General features: G+C 46.0%; 1 protein-coding gene across 1 annotated transcript in view; it reads left to right on the forward strand.

Annotated features, from left to right (window-relative positions):
• The window catches only part of LOC144160566 (phosphatidylinositol phosphatase PTPRQ-like), a gene marked incomplete at its 3' end in the record, with an annotated part of 114214 nt that overhangs the window by 5833 nt on the left and 87669 nt on the right, over positions 1 to 20712 (forward strand). The window contains 6 exon segments of the mRNA XM_077691827.1: positions 4224 to 4349; positions 5395 to 5685; positions 9555 to 9686; positions 13093 to 13251; positions 16716 to 16868; positions 20131 to 20264. Coding sequence (XP_077547953.1) covers positions 4224 to 4349; positions 5395 to 5685; positions 9555 to 9686; positions 13093 to 13251; positions 16716 to 16868; positions 20131 to 20264 — 995 coding nt within the window.

The following is a 20712-nucleotide window of genomic DNA, read 5'->3' on the forward strand; positions in this document are numbered from 1 at the left end:
TGCACCAATCGCAACATCAGCAGCACCGGTTGCTTATCGAAGTGGCATCGATACCGGATGCATTTTCCAACATTGCAATTTGTGACGTTCCGAATCGCGCATGCGCGATGAAACGACATTCGTGAAACTTGCCGGCGCGCTTTTCTGAAACGAGCTTTGAGGCAGGGCACGGAGCAAGAATAAAATAGGAGGGGAAACTGAGCTTCCTGGGGCAACCTGATAACGTCACAAGAACTTGGCGAACGTCAAGCTTCCGGCATCTGGCGGCAAGCGAAGAAAGTGCGCGGTCATCGCCACGGCCGGCGCGCGTTCTGTTCGCGCTCGCCCAGTCCAACCCGCGGCGGCGGCGTCGCCGCCGAAACATTCCGTGGCCGAAGCGAGAGTGTGTGCGCTCTTCTGCACTTCCGTTGGCTGAAGAGCACGCCTTCGCGATTAATTTTCTGTCAAATTTAAACCGGCCGGTACGAGCGAATAAAGGGGGCATTTTCTTTTCATGCGTCAGCAATCTTCCGCGAGCACCAAGCCCAAAATACAAACCTGTAAACGCAAAAGAATGTAAAACCTGTAAACGCACGACCTTATCTCGCGTGCGATGCGCTCTAAGCGAGTTGAGTGCACCGTCCAATTTATGATGCGTGCACGCGCGCGCGCGCTACGTCGGAGCACGGCCGGACTGGAGGAGCGGCGAGCGCGCACTTTCATGAAAGTGCGCGCCCGCCGCTCCTCCAGCCCGGCCGTGGTACGCTTAACTGCTTAACAATAGCCCGTGGTATGAGGCTCGAATAACTGGTGCGTACAACGCTGGTCCACGCGAAAAATTCCAAAGTACGTAAAACCCCCCTTAAAAAAAAAACAAAAAAAAAACAGTGCATGGCAGAGTTAGGCTTGTTTTCGCCACTGTGTCAGGAAATTACGGCACAAAATATGATAATCTGGAAAGCTATAACTTAGTATTACCCCTTTGCGGCACGCATTAGGATGTAGCCGTCCGAAAAATGTGAAACTTCGTGTGTATATTTGATACCAAAATTTCACTTAAAGGAGTACTGACACGAAATTTTTATGTTACGTTTTTTTCGCTGCTATGCGTGCCTACCAGCCCACTAATCATAGAATGACAGATTAGACGGTCGAGCGCAGCGTAAACATTCATTTACGGCGTCGTTTATTCGTGCCAGTTTCGGTTTCGACAAAAAAACGCCGAGCGGCCGCCATGACAGCATGTATCACATGGCGTCACCATTCTTGCCGTATCGCTGCCTCTCTGGAAGCGCGCGCGAGCGAGCGCACGCGCGCGCCCAGACCGGCCGAGGTCTTCGCCGTCCCCACAGACCCGGGCAGCATGACGTCAGTCCCAAAACCACGACGTGTACACACGCCCGAGCAGCGCGCGCCAACCACAGCCAGCGCGTCGGCTTCGTCACGAGAGCCCCGAAGTCGGCAGTTTGGGGCACGTAGCAGATGATGTCACGTCGGCCCGCTCTGGGCTTTCTCGTGCGGGCGAAGATTAAAATGGATTTTAAATATGTTTCGCTGAACGGTTGCTGTTGAAACTTGCTGGGAGATATCTCCTGATAAAAAGGAAGCGTTTTACATAGTTATCTCAGCTTTGAAATTTCGTGTCAGTACTCCTTTAAAGGAGCCATGAAGAGAAAATACAACTTTGTTTAATTTGAAAGAACTAGGATTCAGTATCTCACTCAGCTCCATCACAGCCCCAAAATATGTTTTTTTTTACGAAAAAAAAGCAAGAAGTATTTAAAAAGTTTCAAATTTTGCGCCACAGTGACGTGTTATGAGCAAGAATGACGTCATACGGGCCAACAATAAAACATAATTTTCAGTGCGTTTGCACGTTAGCATTCCACTGATACGGTCAAATGGAACTAGAGGCCCCATTACAGACGCCCAGTTATGTGTCGTCGCGACAGGTGAGTTGGGCAGCCGCCAATCGCACAAGCAAGGTTCCGTGACGTCATAGAAAAGTTGCGGGAAATTGGCTAGGGGGTCGCGACTGCTTCACACGTTTTTTTTAATATCTCCGTTATTTGTGTGCAGATTGCAATGATATTGGTATCATTGTTATCAGGACTAAGCAGTCTTTCTAATAAATCCAACATGTATTTTGTCTTCATGGCTCCTTTAAAAGCCATAAACAACTCGATCTCATAAGTAGTTACTAAATTGTCATGGCCTATATCGTAGACACGCTATCGTAAACGTGACCACCGCGTTTCCTAACCATTACAATAGAAAACGTATACGCATTATTGGGATCTGTAGCCCTCATAAAGGTAACCCTATGAACACCTACTTGACTTGCCGACTATTTGGCGTGTCCAGTAGGTGTTCTTGAAGCAAACTTGAACCGTTCAGCCAGCATTCGCATTTCCCGCCGTAGAGCAGGACATGCGAATGCTGGTTGAGCGGTTCAAGTGGGGATGACGACGATTGTAACTCACAAAAATGCTCCTAAAAGTCGCGTGTACAATTGTACACACCGTGTCGCGAAGGGATAACTTGTTGCGACCAGCATTAGGCAACCCAAGCCTGAATGATGAGGGGCCGTAATTCTAGAAGAGCAAATGGGGTGTGCGAATATTCGAAACTTCGAATATTCGATTCGAATTTTTTGGTATTCGATTCGATTCGAACGACACTTTTATTGTTCGAAATATTCGAACCACCCAAAACTAAAAAAAGAAATTCAGAGCGTGTCTCAGCAGCAAAGTCGCGAAGCATATACCCGGCGAACGGTACGTGCTTTCGCAGACTGTATCGGTGTTTATTCGTAGTTACAGTGGACTCTCGATGATACGATCCTGGGGGTGCGAATTTCGGGATGATACGAATTTCTGAGATGGGAAAAATTTCGGCTGTTACGAACGGACCTGCGCGGCCCGGCGGAAGATACGAACGAGCCGGCGAGGCACCCGACTGCCGAACGAGCAAGTGACGGCTCTCGCTCCCCTGTTTGTCACTCTTTCTCCAGAAACGGCCGGGCTGTTGTTTTGTGCTCGCGAAAACGCTCTGCGCACGCCCAACGCGCGGCGCGGCCGGCGGCGTCGGCTCCAGCCGCGAAGTGGCGCGGGCGCTCGAGCGACCGCTTCTAACCGCTCTTTAAAATGCGGCTCAATGGAGACACGAAGTTAATTGTGCGGTAAAGGAGCTGATAATGCATGCGAAAACGGTACTATGAAACATCATCCGCGCCGCTAGTGAAAGCGCCCATAAAATATTTGTCGGGGTGCTAAGCCTAACCATCTCCGGCGGAGCCAAGCCAGCTGTCTCGATCTCATCGCAAGTAGTCAGGCTCCTCCATTCTGCCGCGCGCGTCGTGCGTCATTTTCTGACCGAGGTAGGCGCTACCGCGGGCGCGAAATCGTCGATGCGGGCGTGAAAATACAGCGCTCGCAGAGCCGAGGCGAGCGAATCGCGTGCAAAAACGCACCATGCGGTTCACGCTTGACTGTTGCGGCGTGTAGCGAGCTTGGGCACAGCGAGTGAGGAGACGAGCGCGAAGCTTTACGTGCTCCAGAAAGGGCTGCTTTGCGACATGGGGGTTAAAAAAAGCTGAAAAAATCACGAATTTCTTCACGCGAAAGTAAGAAAAGAAATAAACTAAAACTTTTTTCAACGCCCAATTCTTTGGTCTGTGTTGGTTCATACGAATTTCGGATGATACGAATATTTTTCGCGGTCCCGCGAGATTAGTATCATCGAGATTTTACTGTATCAGCACGCGGCAATGTGCACGGGCTCGGGCATGCCAGCCACTAGTGTCTCAAGTGAGCGGCTACTTTCGGTATCTGGTGGAGTCGTGACGAGCAGGAGGTTGTCACTGCTCCCCGAACATGTCGAGCAGTTAACCTTTCTCCATGTTAACATTTAAGTGAGTGCAGACCTTAACCTGTTGAGTGCAATGGTATTGTGTAATTCCTAATTTTACTTTGTGTGATTTGTTGTGCAATAAAGTTGCAGTTTTTGTGTCTCTAGATGGTGAAAACTTTAATTTTACAAAAAACAAGTATTCGTATTCGAAAAATATTCGAAAAATATTCGATTCGATTCGAACTTTGTTTTTATTATTCGAATTCGCTTCGAAATTAAAAAATTGACATTCGCACACCCCTACAAATGATGTAAGCGTAGCAAACTTTGCGCGGGACAGTAGTGTCGCAAAAGCCAACATTACAACTTGCTAACCCTGCGTGCAATTTCAGCTATTTTCAACCTGACTGTCCCTCGACGGGTGTCCCTACATCCGAGGACAACTCTCTACGAGTGCGCCGTGAATGGGTCACAAATTTCCACCGTCATCTCTCCGGCCATGTATTACGACCGTCGAGGTGAGCCCTGCCACGACAATAGACATCGACGCTGTCGGGTAGCTTGGTCAAGAGCTGCGTTCCAATACGTAGGCAGCTTGGTAGACAGCTTACGAAGCAGTCTAATTAGTCGTTTAATGGAACGGCGCAGCGGTCAACGCAGACGACAGACATGTTGATTAACGCAAGCCGCAGGTTTCGTAAATAATATTACCGTTATTATAACAAACATTATATAATTTAAAACTTAAGTAAAAGCATCATCGCCACTAGTAAATTATACTAAATATTTCAATAAAAGAACAAGCACTTTCGTTACAACATTAATACGCAAGAAGGTGGCGCTGGCGTCCATTATCAGACTAGACAGGAGGGTAGCCTGCATCGCTACTGATTTCGATGCTGTCTCCTCGAAGCAGTCTTCGTGGACTGCTTCGTTCGAATTGGAAGGGGTTAACATGGTGGACTGCCCGCGAAGGCGCCAACCAAGCCGTCTAAAGGGTAAATGGGAACGCACCCATGAAGCAGTCAAAAAGGGTCAAATTTCATAGTGACGTATTCAGCATCCAGCCCAAACGTCAAGAATATTACAAACACCACAACACCCAAGCGAAAAAGAATGAGGCCCGTGATCCCTGGCCGTTTTTCTGGTAGAATAAAGCTCTAGCTTTGAATTTTATTACCTAATTAGCCAGGAAGTATGCTGAATAGCAAATTACCAGCAAACATGCTGTATCTGCGAAAGAAAACTTGACGTCCACCTCAGTGCAGCCATGCGGCTACAAAGAAAAGCTGTACAGCTTTCTCAGAAACTTCGCAGTTGAAGAAAAATTCGTCCTGGTCCAGGGTCTGAATGAAATTTCTCTCACATCTCTTTTGTCGCGCTATGACGTTGAATCCCATCGCTACTCTTCCCCTCCGCAATTCAGCCTGAACATCGCATTTATCAATTTCAGCCACGGGTATCAGGGTCGCGACCAAACCACCATCGGATAGTTGACCACAGTTGTTTTTCAAGGACGCTGTTTCCCAAACCATGTGCTCCATTCGTGGTTTTCTTGCGCAGACGGGCCTACGTTCCTGCCTGAAAACTTTACGGTGACTGCAAATCTCAACGAAACAGCGACACTCCGGATCCAGGGTGCTCCAGGGTACAACTACGTCTATCCTCACGTGACCTCGTGGGCCAAGGTGACATTCGATCGGAAGGAGGTGTCGAAAACGCTGGCTACTGGCAACAAGACATCCTTGACTATACCACGAGCGGGCCGTGGGGAGAGCGGCGTGTACGTTGCAAGGGGACCGCCACACCGTAGGCCCGGAAGAAACCGCGCTGTCATCAGGCTAATCGTCCGGTGTAAGTATTTTAAGACATCATTGCTAATACATTATATTTTATTTGAAACAATGCGATGTATTGGCGTGGGTTGATGTCGATTAAGAGGACCATTGTTGGGTGGTTAGTGAAGTACATTGAGAAGCATTTGAAGTCTTTCACAGCGCATTCAATGAAGAATATGCTGAGTCGGTGCAAGTTTGTCTTAGTGTGGTGATAGCTGCAAGTACGATTCGCAGATCATCAGAAATGTTGTTGAGGAATTGGTCATTTATTCGTGCGCTCTGGTTAAAGTCGCCTCTCAGTGCTGTGCCTTGAGGTATAGTACGCATGACAAAACGATGCTTCCTGTACCTGCTCGCGGATAAGCATTTTTTCGAAAAGCAGCCCACCGGGGCTTCAAAAAGCAGTGCACTCCTTTTGGTATTATCACAGATCTTTTCCCTCGTAATCTCACGCTTCCCGATGTTCGAGATATCCAAGAAATTCTTTGCGTGTATCGATTTTTCTCTGTTCTTTGTCTGATTTTTCACTTCATTTTTTTATTGCGTTGGTCGTTTCCCGTGCGCTTCCAGGTTTCATATATTTTGTCCTAAGCCTTCTGGTTCTTTTCCTCCACTGTGTGTCCGCGCTTTTCATGTAAAGATACGGTAACACTCTGGCCGCCCTTTCTAGTTATAAATATTTTGAAGTCGTTCTACAAAACATATTTTGCTTGTGCTTCTCTCACTTCAAAGGAGGCTCATCCCATGTCTCCCTGCGCTACCTCGTTTGTGGTTTTACTGTGGGCTCCTGATGCCAATCGACCTACTGCCCTCTGTTTCACTTCTATAGCCCTGTTTGAACCTGATTTAACACATACTACTGCATTTGAAAAAGTGAGTGACGGTACCAATACACCCTTTCAGATTCCTCTCACTATTTCATATCCTTTATACCCCCTAGTTCTCTGTTCTTCATAGCCGACGCGTTACTTTCTCATGTCATTCTTAAATGCTCCTGATGAATTTTGAGATAAGCCCGTCCTTCGTTAATCCTTACGCCCATATATTTGTATTTCGGTACGCGCGGTATTGTTGCTTGTTGAACGAATACCGATTCGTTACGAGCGTCGTCATTAAAAACCAGAAGCTCCGACTTTGCTGTGCTGAACTGTAACCCCAGTTCAGTGGCTTCTTCTCCGCGCATATCTGTGAGCTGTTGCAGATACTGTTCATTATTTGCTAGTAGTACTATGTCATCTGCATATATCAGTCCCGAGATATGTTGTTCTACTTCCTGTCCTTTGCGGCTCTAACATAGATTGAAACCTATTGTACTGTCTTCAAGCTGTTTTTTAGTCTTGCCACGTGCAGATTGAACAGCAATGAAGCCAAACGACAACCCTGCTTTAAACCTGCATTTTTAACTACCGATTCTGTGCACTTTAGGTCCTTCCAGGTAATTTGCACCTCGCTCTTCCTACAGCAGCTGTGTAAAGCCCTGGACTAAACCTCCAGCTCAAGTAGGCCCCATATAAGTTTTCTATCAACATCGTCGTAGGCTCTCTCTATATCTAGAAATGCTATCCATAATGGTCGCCTTTGAGCCATACACACCTGAATGCATTGGGTTAGGACAAATAGGTTGTCTTCTAAGCGCCTGCCTCGTCTGAATCCATGTTGTAGTTCTACCAGTATGCCGTTTCCTCCGGTAACTGCAATACGCCTGTACGAGTTGACATACCTGTATCTTTTAACTTTATAGATAAGCTTCATCCTGCTCTTGCGCCAACCGTACGGTACTTGCTTAGTTTTTTTTATCACTTTTTCGATTGGCCGAATCAGTTGTGCATTGCTTTTTGGGCTAAGGAGGTTGACCAGGTTGACCTTTTGGAACCGAGTGGCGCCATCTATCGAGTTTTCAGCGAGGTGCACTTTTCGATCAACATCATCCTAACCAATTGATTACTCACCCAATCACGTGACCGATGAAGTAGGTACACTTCTCAGCTGAGCCGAGCAGAGGCGGTGAAAATAAAAACGCTTCGCCCGGCCGGAATCGAACCTGCGTCTTTCGCGTTACGAGACCGACGTCAATCCGACTCTGGTACAGACGCAAGGTTTATTCTACCAACAATAAGTTTATTTACATCAATAAATAGGGCTAGAGTTTACATGAATGATCAAAGCACAAGGTATGACATGAAAGCGCGAGAGGACAACCGAGGGTGAATACATGTTCACACATAGACATGCTGACACAAACATACAAAAAAAAAATCTCGGCTTCGTGCGAAGAAAGCTTGTAGAATGAGAAAATGTCTCACAGTACATGAAGAAAAACACGCCAATAACAAGTTGCAGACTATGCGGTATGCAAAGCATGAATACATGCATACAAAGCATGAAAGCATGAGTCTTAAAGGATCAAAAGTTAAGATAAAAATAAATAATAGATAGAGAAGCTATATACTGCCCCATGTCTATTGATATGCAAAGAATTGGTGTGCGCTGCACCGTTGTCACCGACACTGCCGTTGCTAGGTCGCGCTGCATGCTGGGAAGTAAAAGGCGAATTCGAAGGTACTGATATTTAGCATGGCAGAGTTGCAGACCCATGCCACTGTTTTACAGCAGCGTCGTTGGCACATGCGGTACCGTTGCTAGGTCGCGCTGCATGCTGGGAAATGAGCGGTTAATTGGAAAGTTGCTCGCCCTGGTATTTTACACCGATACTTTCAACAAAAGAAAAGAAAAAAGGAATCGATATCCTCGCGGTTTGCTTAAGCGGAAGGAAAAAGCCCGTGGTAGAAGTAATGGAGTACCGCCCGTCAACCGCCGAATGCGGTAGATGCATGGCTCCGTTCACTCAGAGATCAAGCCGTGGTCAGTGCAATTTTTTTGAAAGGGTTGGTGGCTGCGGTAAACGTTTTTTTTTAAGTGCGAATGCACTTCTTAAGCGAGCCTGAAGCGTCCGCCGCCGTCCTCATTCCGCCGCCGTCCGCATAGCAACAGCTGCGGGTGCGCGCGCTCCTCGTGTTCCTTGGCAACGGGGGGAGATGGCACATACCCACGTGGGGGATTGGCCAGGAATCTCCTCGTCTTCCTTGGCAACGGGGGGAGATGGGCGCGCGCTGCCTGGCCGCTGACATGGCACATACCCACGTGGGGGATTGGCCAGGAATCGGGCGTGAGAAGGGCTAATGCACCCGCTTAAAGGAGTACTGACACGAAATTTCAAAGCTGAGATCCGCTCTAGCAATCAAGTACAACGACAACACAAATAGGTGTCTGTGAATAAATGCATCTTTCTTTCTTTGTAGTTGTGATTTTTTTTTATTTTACTCAGAATGAAATAAGACTGTCCCATTGAATAATAATTAGCTCTTGCGTTGCCTCTCTTAGCTTTGCGAATGCTTAGAACATGAACGCATAGAGACGTGTCAGATGTTGCACATAGGAAAAATTTAGCACTCACCTAAAAATATAAGTTGACGCCCTTCAAGACGTTCAAGTCATACTTTAATTGCGTGCAGCGTGTCCGAAATAACAAAAATGAAAAGTACCTCGAAAGATAAGTAAGATAAATTAAAGATAACAACGCTTTCGTCTCTACATTTAGCTGCACTTGGTGCGAGGCCTAGTCGAATACTGATCAGGCGCACAATGTAGTGCCTGTGTCCCTTCTCGGAGACACTAGTGCCAACTGATTAACGTCGCTCGTATCACAGTGTTGCTGCCGATCGCAGTTTCCGCTGCCATAAATACTGTGATAGTGCAATAAAGGTACCTAGTACTATATTTTTCTACGCGGACCGATCAAAATGTTACACGATAAAACACACGTGTACAATCAGCTGCTTTCACTGCCAAATGAAAGAACAGCACTTACTCTGTGTTCTTTTCCAGCCTGTAAACGTGGCCTATGGGGAAAGTACTGCCGTAACCGTTGCCCCGACTGCAAGAACGGCGGCCTCTGCCACGTCGGAAGTGGAAAATGCTTGTGTCCTCCGGGTTTTAAGGGACAGCTTTGTGAAGAAGGTGAGTAGGCAGCTCCAATGGAAATAACAATAGGAACAGACTTGTCTGGTTTTGCGATTACCCATAAACAAAGTGGCACAACTATGGAACAAGATTTTGGCGCGGTTTCACTTAGTGAATTCGGGTATAGCGCTAGGGCAGGTGCTGCCCCGTGATCGATTGTTGTTTTTAATCTTTATTGCCTCTGTTAAAGGTTGTTCTGAATATGAAAATTAGTAATGACACTCGCACAGCACGAAATTTGTTCCGGGTTAAGGTATTCAGTTCCAAAATTTTGATGCAGATAAGCGAGAAAAGGAAGCCAAACGAGGCGGCCGTGGTCGTTGCTATTCCGCATTGTTTGCCTGACGCTACAACGCAAGATCAACTGATGACCCTGCTTCATTGACGTTTACAACCCCCCTCCCCCACATACACACGCACACACATTGAGTAGGCATGCAGCCGCGAGCAGAGACAGTCCAACATGTCGGCGCAGCACAGTGCCAGGAACGTCTCTGCCAGCAAAAAAGACGCACTCTCCTCTTTCTTGCTCGCTCGGCATTCTTCTGTTCAGCACGCGAGCCACTCTGCGCATGCCCAGGCGTTGCCCAGCAACTGAGGCGCGCATTCCTCTTGCCTGCTGGCATGTCAATCTTTTACTCATGATGCTTCACAGAGTACACGAGTCCTTGCTCACGGCGAAGCTAGCACGCTAGCGTTAAAATGTACACTTCTCTCGGAACAATTAACTCGGATATGAGACAACAAAAACAGTTCAATATATAACATTTAGGCTTAAAACACAGGAACATTGAACCAGCTGGCCTTGCGCACATTATATATTATTTGAAACGCATATTTCGCTGACGGCACTGACGATGTACATGCCACGTTTTTAAAAGAATCACATGGCATTACCCTTATATTTTGCTGCTATGTTAAGTAAGCGATGGTCAGCTAGGGGAGTAATAGTCGCCTATTGGGTGGAATACCGGAAAAGTTGTAGCAATATCTAAATCAGGTAAAACACGACTTCCCGATCCTGAAAACGCATTCCATAAACTAACCATTGTTTTATTGTATCGGGCGATTTTTTTCCCGCGTATTAAGGCTTCAATCATTATGCTTAATGGAAAACCACGCTCTTATCATTCACGCCAAAAAGTATTGTCGAGGGCTCATTCGTAGACTGCATTTACTTTTTTTATTAGAGGCACTTCACAAAGCATATAACCCGCAGATAATGCTAAGTCTTTTCTGCCTTAAATTTGACGGTAACTGCTTTTGACCAACCCACATGATTTTCTGTCAGCTAAAAAATATCAACTCCCCCTTGGCAGCTGTTGCGTCGAATGTTTTTTTCGGGTTTTAAGTTTAGGGCCTTCATTATGATAATATACAAAACAATTTAAATACTGATTCCATCTTATCTGCTCACCGGTTTGCTGATGATTTTGTTGTACTCAGTGAAAATAAAAATTATGATTTTGTAAACACTCTCCCGACCAAGCTAGACAATACACGTCTACTTTGAGTGGTAGCTAGCTGCTGGAAACTAATATTACAGACCATAAGGTAATGCAAATACTCACACTACAAGCTGTCTCCTGTATACCCCATACCTGTCGTACCATTTGAAGCAGTCTTAGCATATAAATACTTGGGGAATTATATCCCTAATAACCTGACGTAGGCGTCGACATCGACCACATTGTTGCAATTGCTAACCACATTGGTAAGCACTTCCTCACAGTTGCATCCAGGCTACTGAGCAATCATTGAAAATCGTTGTCGAAGTGGCCTAACCGCAAGCGGGCCAAAGTCAATGCTTGCGTCTTAAACCGTTTACAAAGACCGTTAGTCGAGGTACCAGCAATCAACCAGAGACAGCAACGTGAACAGCACGCATAAACAAAGCATTTATTCGACATCTGCATCGCAGTCGCAATTTATAATAAGACAGGGGCATTAACAATTTCACCGCTGCTGAAGACAACGTCGAACGATGCTGATTATTATAAATGATAGTTCGCATATTCTAGAAAGTCATCAGCACATTACTCTCGCTTTGCGCAGTAGTTTTCACGGGAACGTACTAAAAAGTTGGGGATTTTTAAGGTGAAATCCTTAAATCGTTGTTTTAAGCGCGTTTGTCGTGAGGTTCATAAGACAGGTTGTCCAAAAAGAAGCTGAACTTGCGCGAGCTGGGGATCATGCACCAGAAAAGGGAAACATCAGTACAAGAGGAGGGTTCTGAGACGCTGCGCGCGCCGGGAAGCAACGATGGCTATACTAAGGAGTAAGTTAAAGGGACCCAGAAAAGCCTTTTGTAAAAGTTACAAAGGGCCTGTATTGTCGCGTAGTACCAATATAGCGATGCAATGCCGTTGGAATTATTGATCTACATTCAGTATTAGCTGCGCGAGAAGCAATTAAGTGCACCTCTCCCCCCTTGCCAATGGATTCCTCCTCCCTCTCTACTTCTTTCAAAGTAGCTGGGAACACTGGGGATAGCCATGTGACATCGCGACGCTCGGCTTCCGTTCACTGCTAGCTACATTCCTGCGCCTAGGCACGCGTCAATAGCTGCGGACCCGCCTTTGACTCGGGATCGCGCAGGAAGGAGGAAGAGCAGCCGGAAGCCAAGGGCAGTGACGTTGCCGGCGGCTGACGATCAACCGAATCAGGGGGGCGCCTCGCCGTTGCGCCAGCCGCGACCGGCGTTGCGTCAGCCACGGTCGGGGCTGTGTCAGCCGCGGTCGGCTCGCTGCGGCGTCGCGCTCATCGGCTGAGAAAGGCGATCTTCAAAAATTGTTTACAAATTATCCGTACTACGTATGGGGCTCACACTTGGCTCAAAAATCCCCCGTTATGTGTTCTACCACCTTAATGGATTTGATTGCCACCTTCACAAAGCTTTTCTGGGTCCCTTTAAGGGTGGCAATAACTCACGTACGGTATCACTCCGCCTAAGCGACGGAACCGGTTGTCAACGGGCGCTCGCGTTTTGAAAAAAGATTGCTATGAATGCGTGATATCGTCTGCTTTTCCTCACGTACTTTGTTTGTCGTCGCTGCAGTAGTTTATAAGCATATGAAATCCAAAAATCATGAAAACGGCTCATGCCACTACTTGCACCGCGCGGGGTAACATCTGGCTGCGGTGATAAGGCACAGCGGTAACTTCCATTGCCTTTCTTAACTTGTACCCTAGTATAGCGAGCGGAACCAGCTCCGGAGGGTGCTGTCCTGAGGGAAGGTCAAGCGGTAACGAGCATGCCCACGAAGTTTAACCGCACATCAACAGAAGACATTTGCTATGGCATTCTTCGAAAGTTATAGCCATCACCAACACCTTTATCCCGCGCATACGGTGACTCGAACTAATCCAAGTGTAAGATAGATTACATGCTCTATTGTTTCAGCGTGTGGTGACGACCACTTTGGGAAAGATTGCACCTACCGGTGCTCTACCACCAACGCGGACAAGAACGTGACGTCTTGTGTGGGAATTCTGATGTGCCTGCCAGACCCGTACGGCTGTTCCTGCGGAACCGGCTTTTACGGTCCATTTTGCAATGAAAGTGAGTTGGGAAGACCTGCGAAAGATTTTTTTTTAAGAGAAGAGGATCGTTTAGGGAGCGTGAGAATGTTTTTAAAACATTCATTCGTGCAAATCTAATCTTGGGCAGATTTATGGTATTTATTCAAAGTAATAATACTTAAATGTAATCTTTTAGTCATGTTTGGGCTTCCGCTACATTTTAAATTTGTCTTTCTAATATTTATTTATTTATTTATTTATTTATTTCCAATATTGTGAGTCCCTCCGGGCTGTTACAAGGTTACGTGTTATCAAGAGCTGTACGCTAATGGTTTCTAGGGACACTGATGAAAATAGATGAAATGGATGAATGAAAAGTTGCATTGGCTATATGAGGGCTTTATGGCCTAATGGGGGAAAACGGGGTTAAGAAAGTAAAGAAAAATGGAAGCATCTCTACTCCGTGGATGATGGCGAGGCTGCGGAGTACGGGGTCTCGAAATGAAATCCAAGTTGCGCCCCGAGTGACATCCGCTTTGCGCCCCGACCGTCATTCGATTTGAGCCGTGAGTTGCATATTGATTATTCCCTAAATGAAACTGCAACTCACGGCTCAAATCAGATTTTGCTTGATTTTCGCTTGATGGTGGTGTGCGCACGGATGGATGCGGACGGACCCTGGGAGGTCCTAAGGTACTCCGCTCCGTTACAGGCAAGGGAGTAAGCCGTTTGAATCTCGGGTACTAACTCATGGTCGTAGCCCAATGGGTAAGACGACTGACACCAACTCGGTTGGGTCTAACAGACACAGGCTCGAATCCTGCCGGTGCCTGTGTGATTTTTTGCGATTGTAAATGCTATGCCCACGGACGCGGACGGACATTGTGCGGTCCGTAGGTGCTCCGCACCAAATTATCGAGATATTAATAATCGAGATTAATATTAATTAATCGAGACTAAGGTACTCCGCCCCTAAAAAATGTATATACACAGACAGGAATATAGACATACGTGCACCTGAACACACATGTGCACCATCACATCCGGTGATTAATGCCCGCCTGCTTTGCAAACGCCCATAGGGAGAGCAGTGTGTCGCGCGAACGGGTGTTGTTGTCAGGGGTAGCCAGTTTTTGAGGGTGCTAGTATGAAGCTGCAAGTATCGGTCACGTTGATCTTGGTAGCAAGGACACTCCAACAGCATGTGATACTCTGTTGGGCGTACCTCCATAGGGCGTGTAGAGCAGCTCACTATGGTATCTTGTTTCTTGTTAGCTGTCGTCAGTGTTGTCAGAACCCAGAGTCCGCAGCATTTGTGTCCTCAACATTCAGTGAGCACATCTACTGCCAGCGAAAACCCAGCCTTGGAGATAAAGTAAAACCTCATCCGTAAAAAAACGGGCCATCAGTAATTTTGGCGTAACAAATTGCGTCTTAACCCAGAATTAACATTCAGAAAGGGAAACAATAAGTTGCATCACTGTCCGCGGAACCGTCAAGGTAACGTCCACCACATTAAAGGTTTGTTCGAATTTTACTTCGGTAACAATTTTACGTTTTTCCCTCTCATGTATCATTTCTCATCGCTTTGAATTTGTAGACGCCATTTGAATGGCATTCGAACCAGTCGATATGAGGTTTATTGTGGCTTTGCCTCAAAATAGTTGCCTTGGGGGGACTTTTGATCACGTTTAATGCCTGTGTAAACAGCTCAAACTGCTCACCACAAATAAAAAAGCTGATATGTGGCATTCGAAGGCTATGACTATTCGAAGAGCTAGGTCGCTTCATGCTTTCCAAACATCAAGAAAGTCCAGGTTCAAGATCTGGGTCAGTTGGTATAGATTCCTAATTATGGAACACCGCGAATTTGATGGGGCGCACAGAACACAACACATCTCATGAAAGGGCATAGCATATACAGACATTGAAAGAACGATGTAAAATGGATGTAGTGAAATTTTTTTTATCAACTTAAAAGCAACGAGCTTGGAAATAACGTCGATCAGTTTTTTAACCTTTGACGATCCCACGTACAGTAATGAATTAGTGAAACGCGATCACGAAAATATGAACCACTACACACAAATATCGCGGTTTCTTTGCACGCAAGTCGAATTTACGCGTGACTTAATTACAGTGACAATTTGTGAATGCGGATTTTCAAATATACCAAAAGCGCGCAATTATTGGTTCTCTACGAAGAGTATTCTTCAAGCTTGCGTGTTATGGTTCATATTTTCGTGTTCGCATGTAATTTGTTCATGACTGTTCTAGGTATCGACACAGAGCATCACAAACCCCCTACAACGCTAGGGCAAATGTGTTTAATTTTGCTCTCTTTCCGAGCACCATACGTGACTGGAATGTCCTGCTTTAGCGTCACTAGATAAGGTATAAGAGTACCGCCACTGAGACGTGCAAGTCAGCAATGGCGGCCATTTTGGTGTTTATCAGTGTTGGAAGATTGCCTCTTCTACGGCCTCGCAGCTAACTTATACCCGGTCATTTGTTAACACTCGAAGATGCAGCAAAACGGCATCTTCGGACACACTTCTTCTACTGAAATGCTGCTATACTCGTTATCTTTGATTCGCGTTCGGGACGACGTCAGTCACGCGCAGCCGCAGGGCAGAGAGGACAAGCTAAGTCTACCACAGTTTACCGATTGGGAATGCACAAAAATGGTGGCGCCCATGAACTGTCGCAGTGTAAAGAAATGTCACGTGATTCGAACTGAACAGCGATCATTGTGGCGGCACGGAACAATAGGAGAAAAGAGTGCCGATACTCTGTAACCTTATGTAGTGCCACTAACCTGTTTATAAGTGATATAATCTGCATAGATGCAATAGATCATGTGGAAAATTGAGGCAATGCGCGTTTACTTGTTTCAGTTGCTGTTTCGCACCACGTTGTCTGTTTTGTATGATGCAGTGGTTACGCCCTTCCTGCTTGAACCTCTTGTGGGGTCTGCAGCAATTCCCAGTCGAAAAAGATGACAAGAATTTTGTAGTCTGTCGTATTTTTGCGTGTCGTGCTTTCGTCTTGTCCTATTCTTTTCGTGTCGTGATTTTGATGTTCCGTCGTGCCGAATTCCCGTCTTGTCGTGATTCTGATCTTCTGTCAGTACTTGCACATGATTTGAATGCTATTTCCCATTGTAAGAATAGCGTAAATGGCAGTTCTGTTGTGACTACAGGAATGTTTGTCGTTGAGAAAATTGACTTTGTCGTTACGACAGAAATGTGTGTCGTAACAGAAGGCTCTGTCGTAACAACAGGACTTCTGTCATCACAACAAAGTTTTTGTCGTACAACAGGAATTCTTGTTAGGTTTTCGCGGTTTTCATGCAGTTATTTAAGACTGGGAAGTCATAAATAAATAAAAGAAAGAAATCAGCGATAGTTTAGTTGCTTTCTTTTTGTCCGGCCAATTAGGTTCGCTTTGTTCCATCAACATGAACTTTAAGAACTACTCCTTCTTACGTGCCCGTTGTTGCAGCGTGTCCGCCGCATCGTTACGGCGCTGACTGCAAGCAAAGTCGCGTATGCAATTGCAAGACGGAGCCCCATTGCGACGTCTTCACTGGCACATGTCGCCGTGACGGTGGCCAGTGTCTGCGCGGGTGGAGGAACGCGCCTTTCTGCGATGCAAGTAAGGCGTATTTGCTCTTTCCAGCTCAGTGAGCTATGTCGACAAATGAATCGGTTGTCGAGAAATATGTTTCTACTCAATTAGCGCAGAAACTTTGCTGCTCATTTTCATTGAGAAGAGCCCGGCTAGCAGATAAAGGCACCACATAAATGCAAGCTATTCTAAGGTATTTGCGGCGTTGGGTAAAATATGGGTACGTTGGGTTGGAAACGCCACGGGGAGTTTATGTGGTTGTGGTTGTTGTTGTGTGGGATCAGGCGGGGTTAGCCTGGCTGCGCCCAAGCTCAAGAACCGAAAGAATTACGTTGTTTGTGGCAAGGAAAAGTCTTTTTTATGCCGCTCTGCACTAACGTGACGCGTAAGTGCGGGAGAAGGGATTTTGAAATCAATGTTCAAGGTACACTGAATTTTTCATTTCACTAATATCAGTGGCACTATCATGGCAAAGCGTCTCGAATGGACCTGCGATGCATGCGCAGGGGTAAACGTAGATGCATACGCACGCCAATCTTCTGGACGAAAGCTTTCTTTGGCTACCAATAGCAGTTTTCTTCATGGAATCGAACGGCGTCGCCAAAAGACAGGGGAAAGCGTGTGGGGTTTTGAATGGTTTTCGTGGGAGACTGAGTGGGAGCAGAGAGCGAGGGCACGAGGTTGAGCTACGAGAAGGAGTGACGGGGCGATTGATTGATTGATTGTAGGGTTTAACGCGCCGACGTAACGCAGGCGATAAGGCGCGCCGTAGTGTAGGGCTCAGGATTAATTTTGACCACCTGGGGATCTTTAACGTGCGCCGAAATCTCGAAAACACGGGATTTTTTGCTTTTCGCCTCCATCAGAAAAGCGGCCGCCGCGGCCGGGAATCGAACCCGTGACCTCGTGGTCAGCAGCACAACGCCTTAGCACTTCTTGCATTCTGTGCGCCGGATTACTAGCAATTTCTTTGCACGAATGAGTGAATCGTTGGTATCATCAGACATAATCGAAACCTTAAGAAGAATATCTTGGGGGCATTGGGGGTATTTTATGGGTATCCGCAGAAGCCTGTTGGTTATTCGTGATTCATGGGCATTCAGGGATAATTCAGCGCTGCCGTAAACAAGGTTATCGCTTTTTAACATAACCCTCTTCTGTGTTTTCTGTGTGAATTTCTTTGGCAAGACAATTCAATCTCAAATCAGCTGGTTTTGGCGCACAGCCCCGGTGTTTCCGTGCTTAGGATTTGCAAGCGGCTAGTGAGCGCGAAACATTTTTTCTTGCAGCATTTTTTTTGCAATCGATGCACACAGTCCTCACGTAGGGTGGCTACTTTGGATGCAAAATACTATTTTTGAGGTTACATCGAGGCTTCAAGGAGCACCTGAAGTTTTCGAAATTTTATTGGAGGCTGAATAATGTAGTTCAGCTCACCTAATATTTTATTTTTCCATTTAGGTGTCTGTATAATAATTATTTGTAAGCTGTAAAAGAAATATATCAAGCCCTATCACGGCCGTCTCGAGAACTAACGCGATGGTGTCCTACTAATCTGAAACGTTGTTGCCTGCCATTTCAGTCTTCTCAATTTAGGTTTTTTAGTTTGTGGGGAATGTCGACTGTTCGCGTACAACTTTGTAGGTAAACGCACTCGCCATCCGCCTAATTGTGACTTCCAAACATTGTGCAGCGTGTCTTCACTGTCGACGTCACACAAACGACGAGAAGCGGCATTCCCAAATGCACTTCGCTTGTTAAAAATACATACAAATCTGCTGAGAAAACTTTGACGTCCGAAACTTCTAATTTTTTATGGGGAAAAACAGTCATGTTCAAACGTAATTTTAGGGTTTCTTCAACCTTGCCACGAGAGGAATAGGTAACCGCTTTTATACCCCTGTCAAACGTGCATACTTAAGTGCACTTCCACTGAGTGAACTTCCAGTGAGTGCACTCGGCTAAAATGTCATTAGGGAACAGCTAAACGGCAAACGCGAATGGCACGTTACAAGGACCGTACTTTACTGGGGCCAGCTCACCGAGTGAGTAATCTCGTGAGCAGAAGTCCAAAAATCTGGAAACATGAAACTGTGAGCGTTTAGAGGGTAATAAGTAATATTAAAAGTTAATTATAGATATATTGTTTTTTTATTTTTACAAAAAGAGAAGCAGAGACGAAAAGAGACGAAAAACGAGAAAATAACCTCTCTCTCAACGACGTGCCAGCGCCGCATGGTGGGGTTTTGCTACATGGCGGCCCTTCTTTGCGGCGTTCTCATAGATGGTTTCTTGTGGCCCTGTAGTTGTGATCCCCCTTCAGCCTTCTCTGTTGTATTCCACGCTTTCAGATAATTTCTACCACACGATAATGATGCTGCTATTCGCTGCGCAGTCTATAACAGTGAAGATATCAGCGCCGGTGTTCAGTCAGCGTCCCGACTCCGTTTTTTGTGGACTTGTGCGAGGTGCTGATTGCGTTTTTAAATAATGCAACCCCAACGAAATGTTTACATTGTTTCTCTCGTGATCAAGAGGGGAATTTCAAGTAATTTTGCGTAATATTTACGCCGGCTGTGGTCAGTGACATCACGGCCAAGGGCAATTAATAGCGCGCAGCCAAAGTGTCATTCGTGGAGCCCGAGTGCACTCAGTGTAAGTGTACTTAAATAGGCACGTCTGACAGGGGTACACTTAGTATCTGTGTGTATTAGTATTCAGAGAATGTATTATTTCAAGTATTTGTGAGTCCAAACGTATTTTGCGTTACGTGGCGTACTCTGAAGCAGGTGATCGGATGGGAAGCAGCTTGTATATAAACGAACACAAAGAAACAGGAAAGTACGACTGGCATCTCGTGTATTTCTTGTCTTTGGTGTTCGTCTAAGTTCAGGCTGCTTCCCGTCCGAATATGTACCAACTCGCACAGTTGACAGCCATTCTTGAGAAGGAGCCTGGGCTTATCATTTTCTAGGGGAAAGAGTGAAGTTGAATAAAATGAATGTTTTCAAGGATGTGAAAATTTTGTACCAATATGCAAACCATGAAAGCGGAGATTTAAGAACCAACTGTACAGATAAGCGCAGAAGCTGATGCGCCCGGACAAAACGCCTTTGTTCAGAAAAAAGATTTAGCACTACAAAAAACGCTCATTATTTTTTTCTTTTGAATCATACAGTAGAATTTGCCTGCTCATTCTGGCACTTAAGTATTTTTGAAAACGAATTGTATATTGCAAAATAGAAAATGCCTACTTTTATAGAATCCTAAATCAACAAACATTTTTAAGGTTACCTCCTCCTTAATAATGGGCCTGTGGTGACCGGTATAACCGACCAAGAAGCCGAAGTTCGATTTCATGAATGGGACCCGAGATTGGACAGAGGAATGGGAACTCCGCGCGCGTACTTAGTTCAATACAAGGTGAGTTTTGCGTTAGTTTTATCTGTGCAGTTGATATAGATCACGATTGCGTGGTGTTTTTGTTTTTAATCTGAGTAGCAAGGGCACGAGCAATCCATACACAGTATGTTCGCCTCCCTTTCACTTTCCATGCAGACGCATCTCCATACCCCCACAAATATGCCTATTCTGCCATGCAACGAAAAAGAACTAACACCAATCACGTTCATTAGAACATCTATAGAAACAGCCCTAGATGTTGCTATCGCCCTAGCCGCCACCACTTGCGAACAATGTACAGTTATGCTGACCGACTCCCTAGATGCATGCCGCAATTTCCTGATCGGACGAATATCCCTACCAGCTTTGGTTATTCTAAAACACATTACACAACTTCCAGAACTACAGACTGTCTGGTATTCTGGCCACAAATCCCTCCAAGGAAATGAGTCGGCACACGCCGCTGCCC

The sequence above is a fragment of the Haemaphysalis longicornis genome, unplaced genomic scaffold (genome assembly GCF_048455015.1).
Source record: "Haemaphysalis longicornis isolate Haplotype H1 unplaced genomic scaffold, Haemaphysalis longicornis Haplotype H1 scaffold_106, whole genome shotgun sequence".
Classification (NCBI taxonomy): Eukaryota; Metazoa; Arthropoda; class Arachnida; order Ixodida; family Ixodidae; genus Haemaphysalis; species Haemaphysalis longicornis.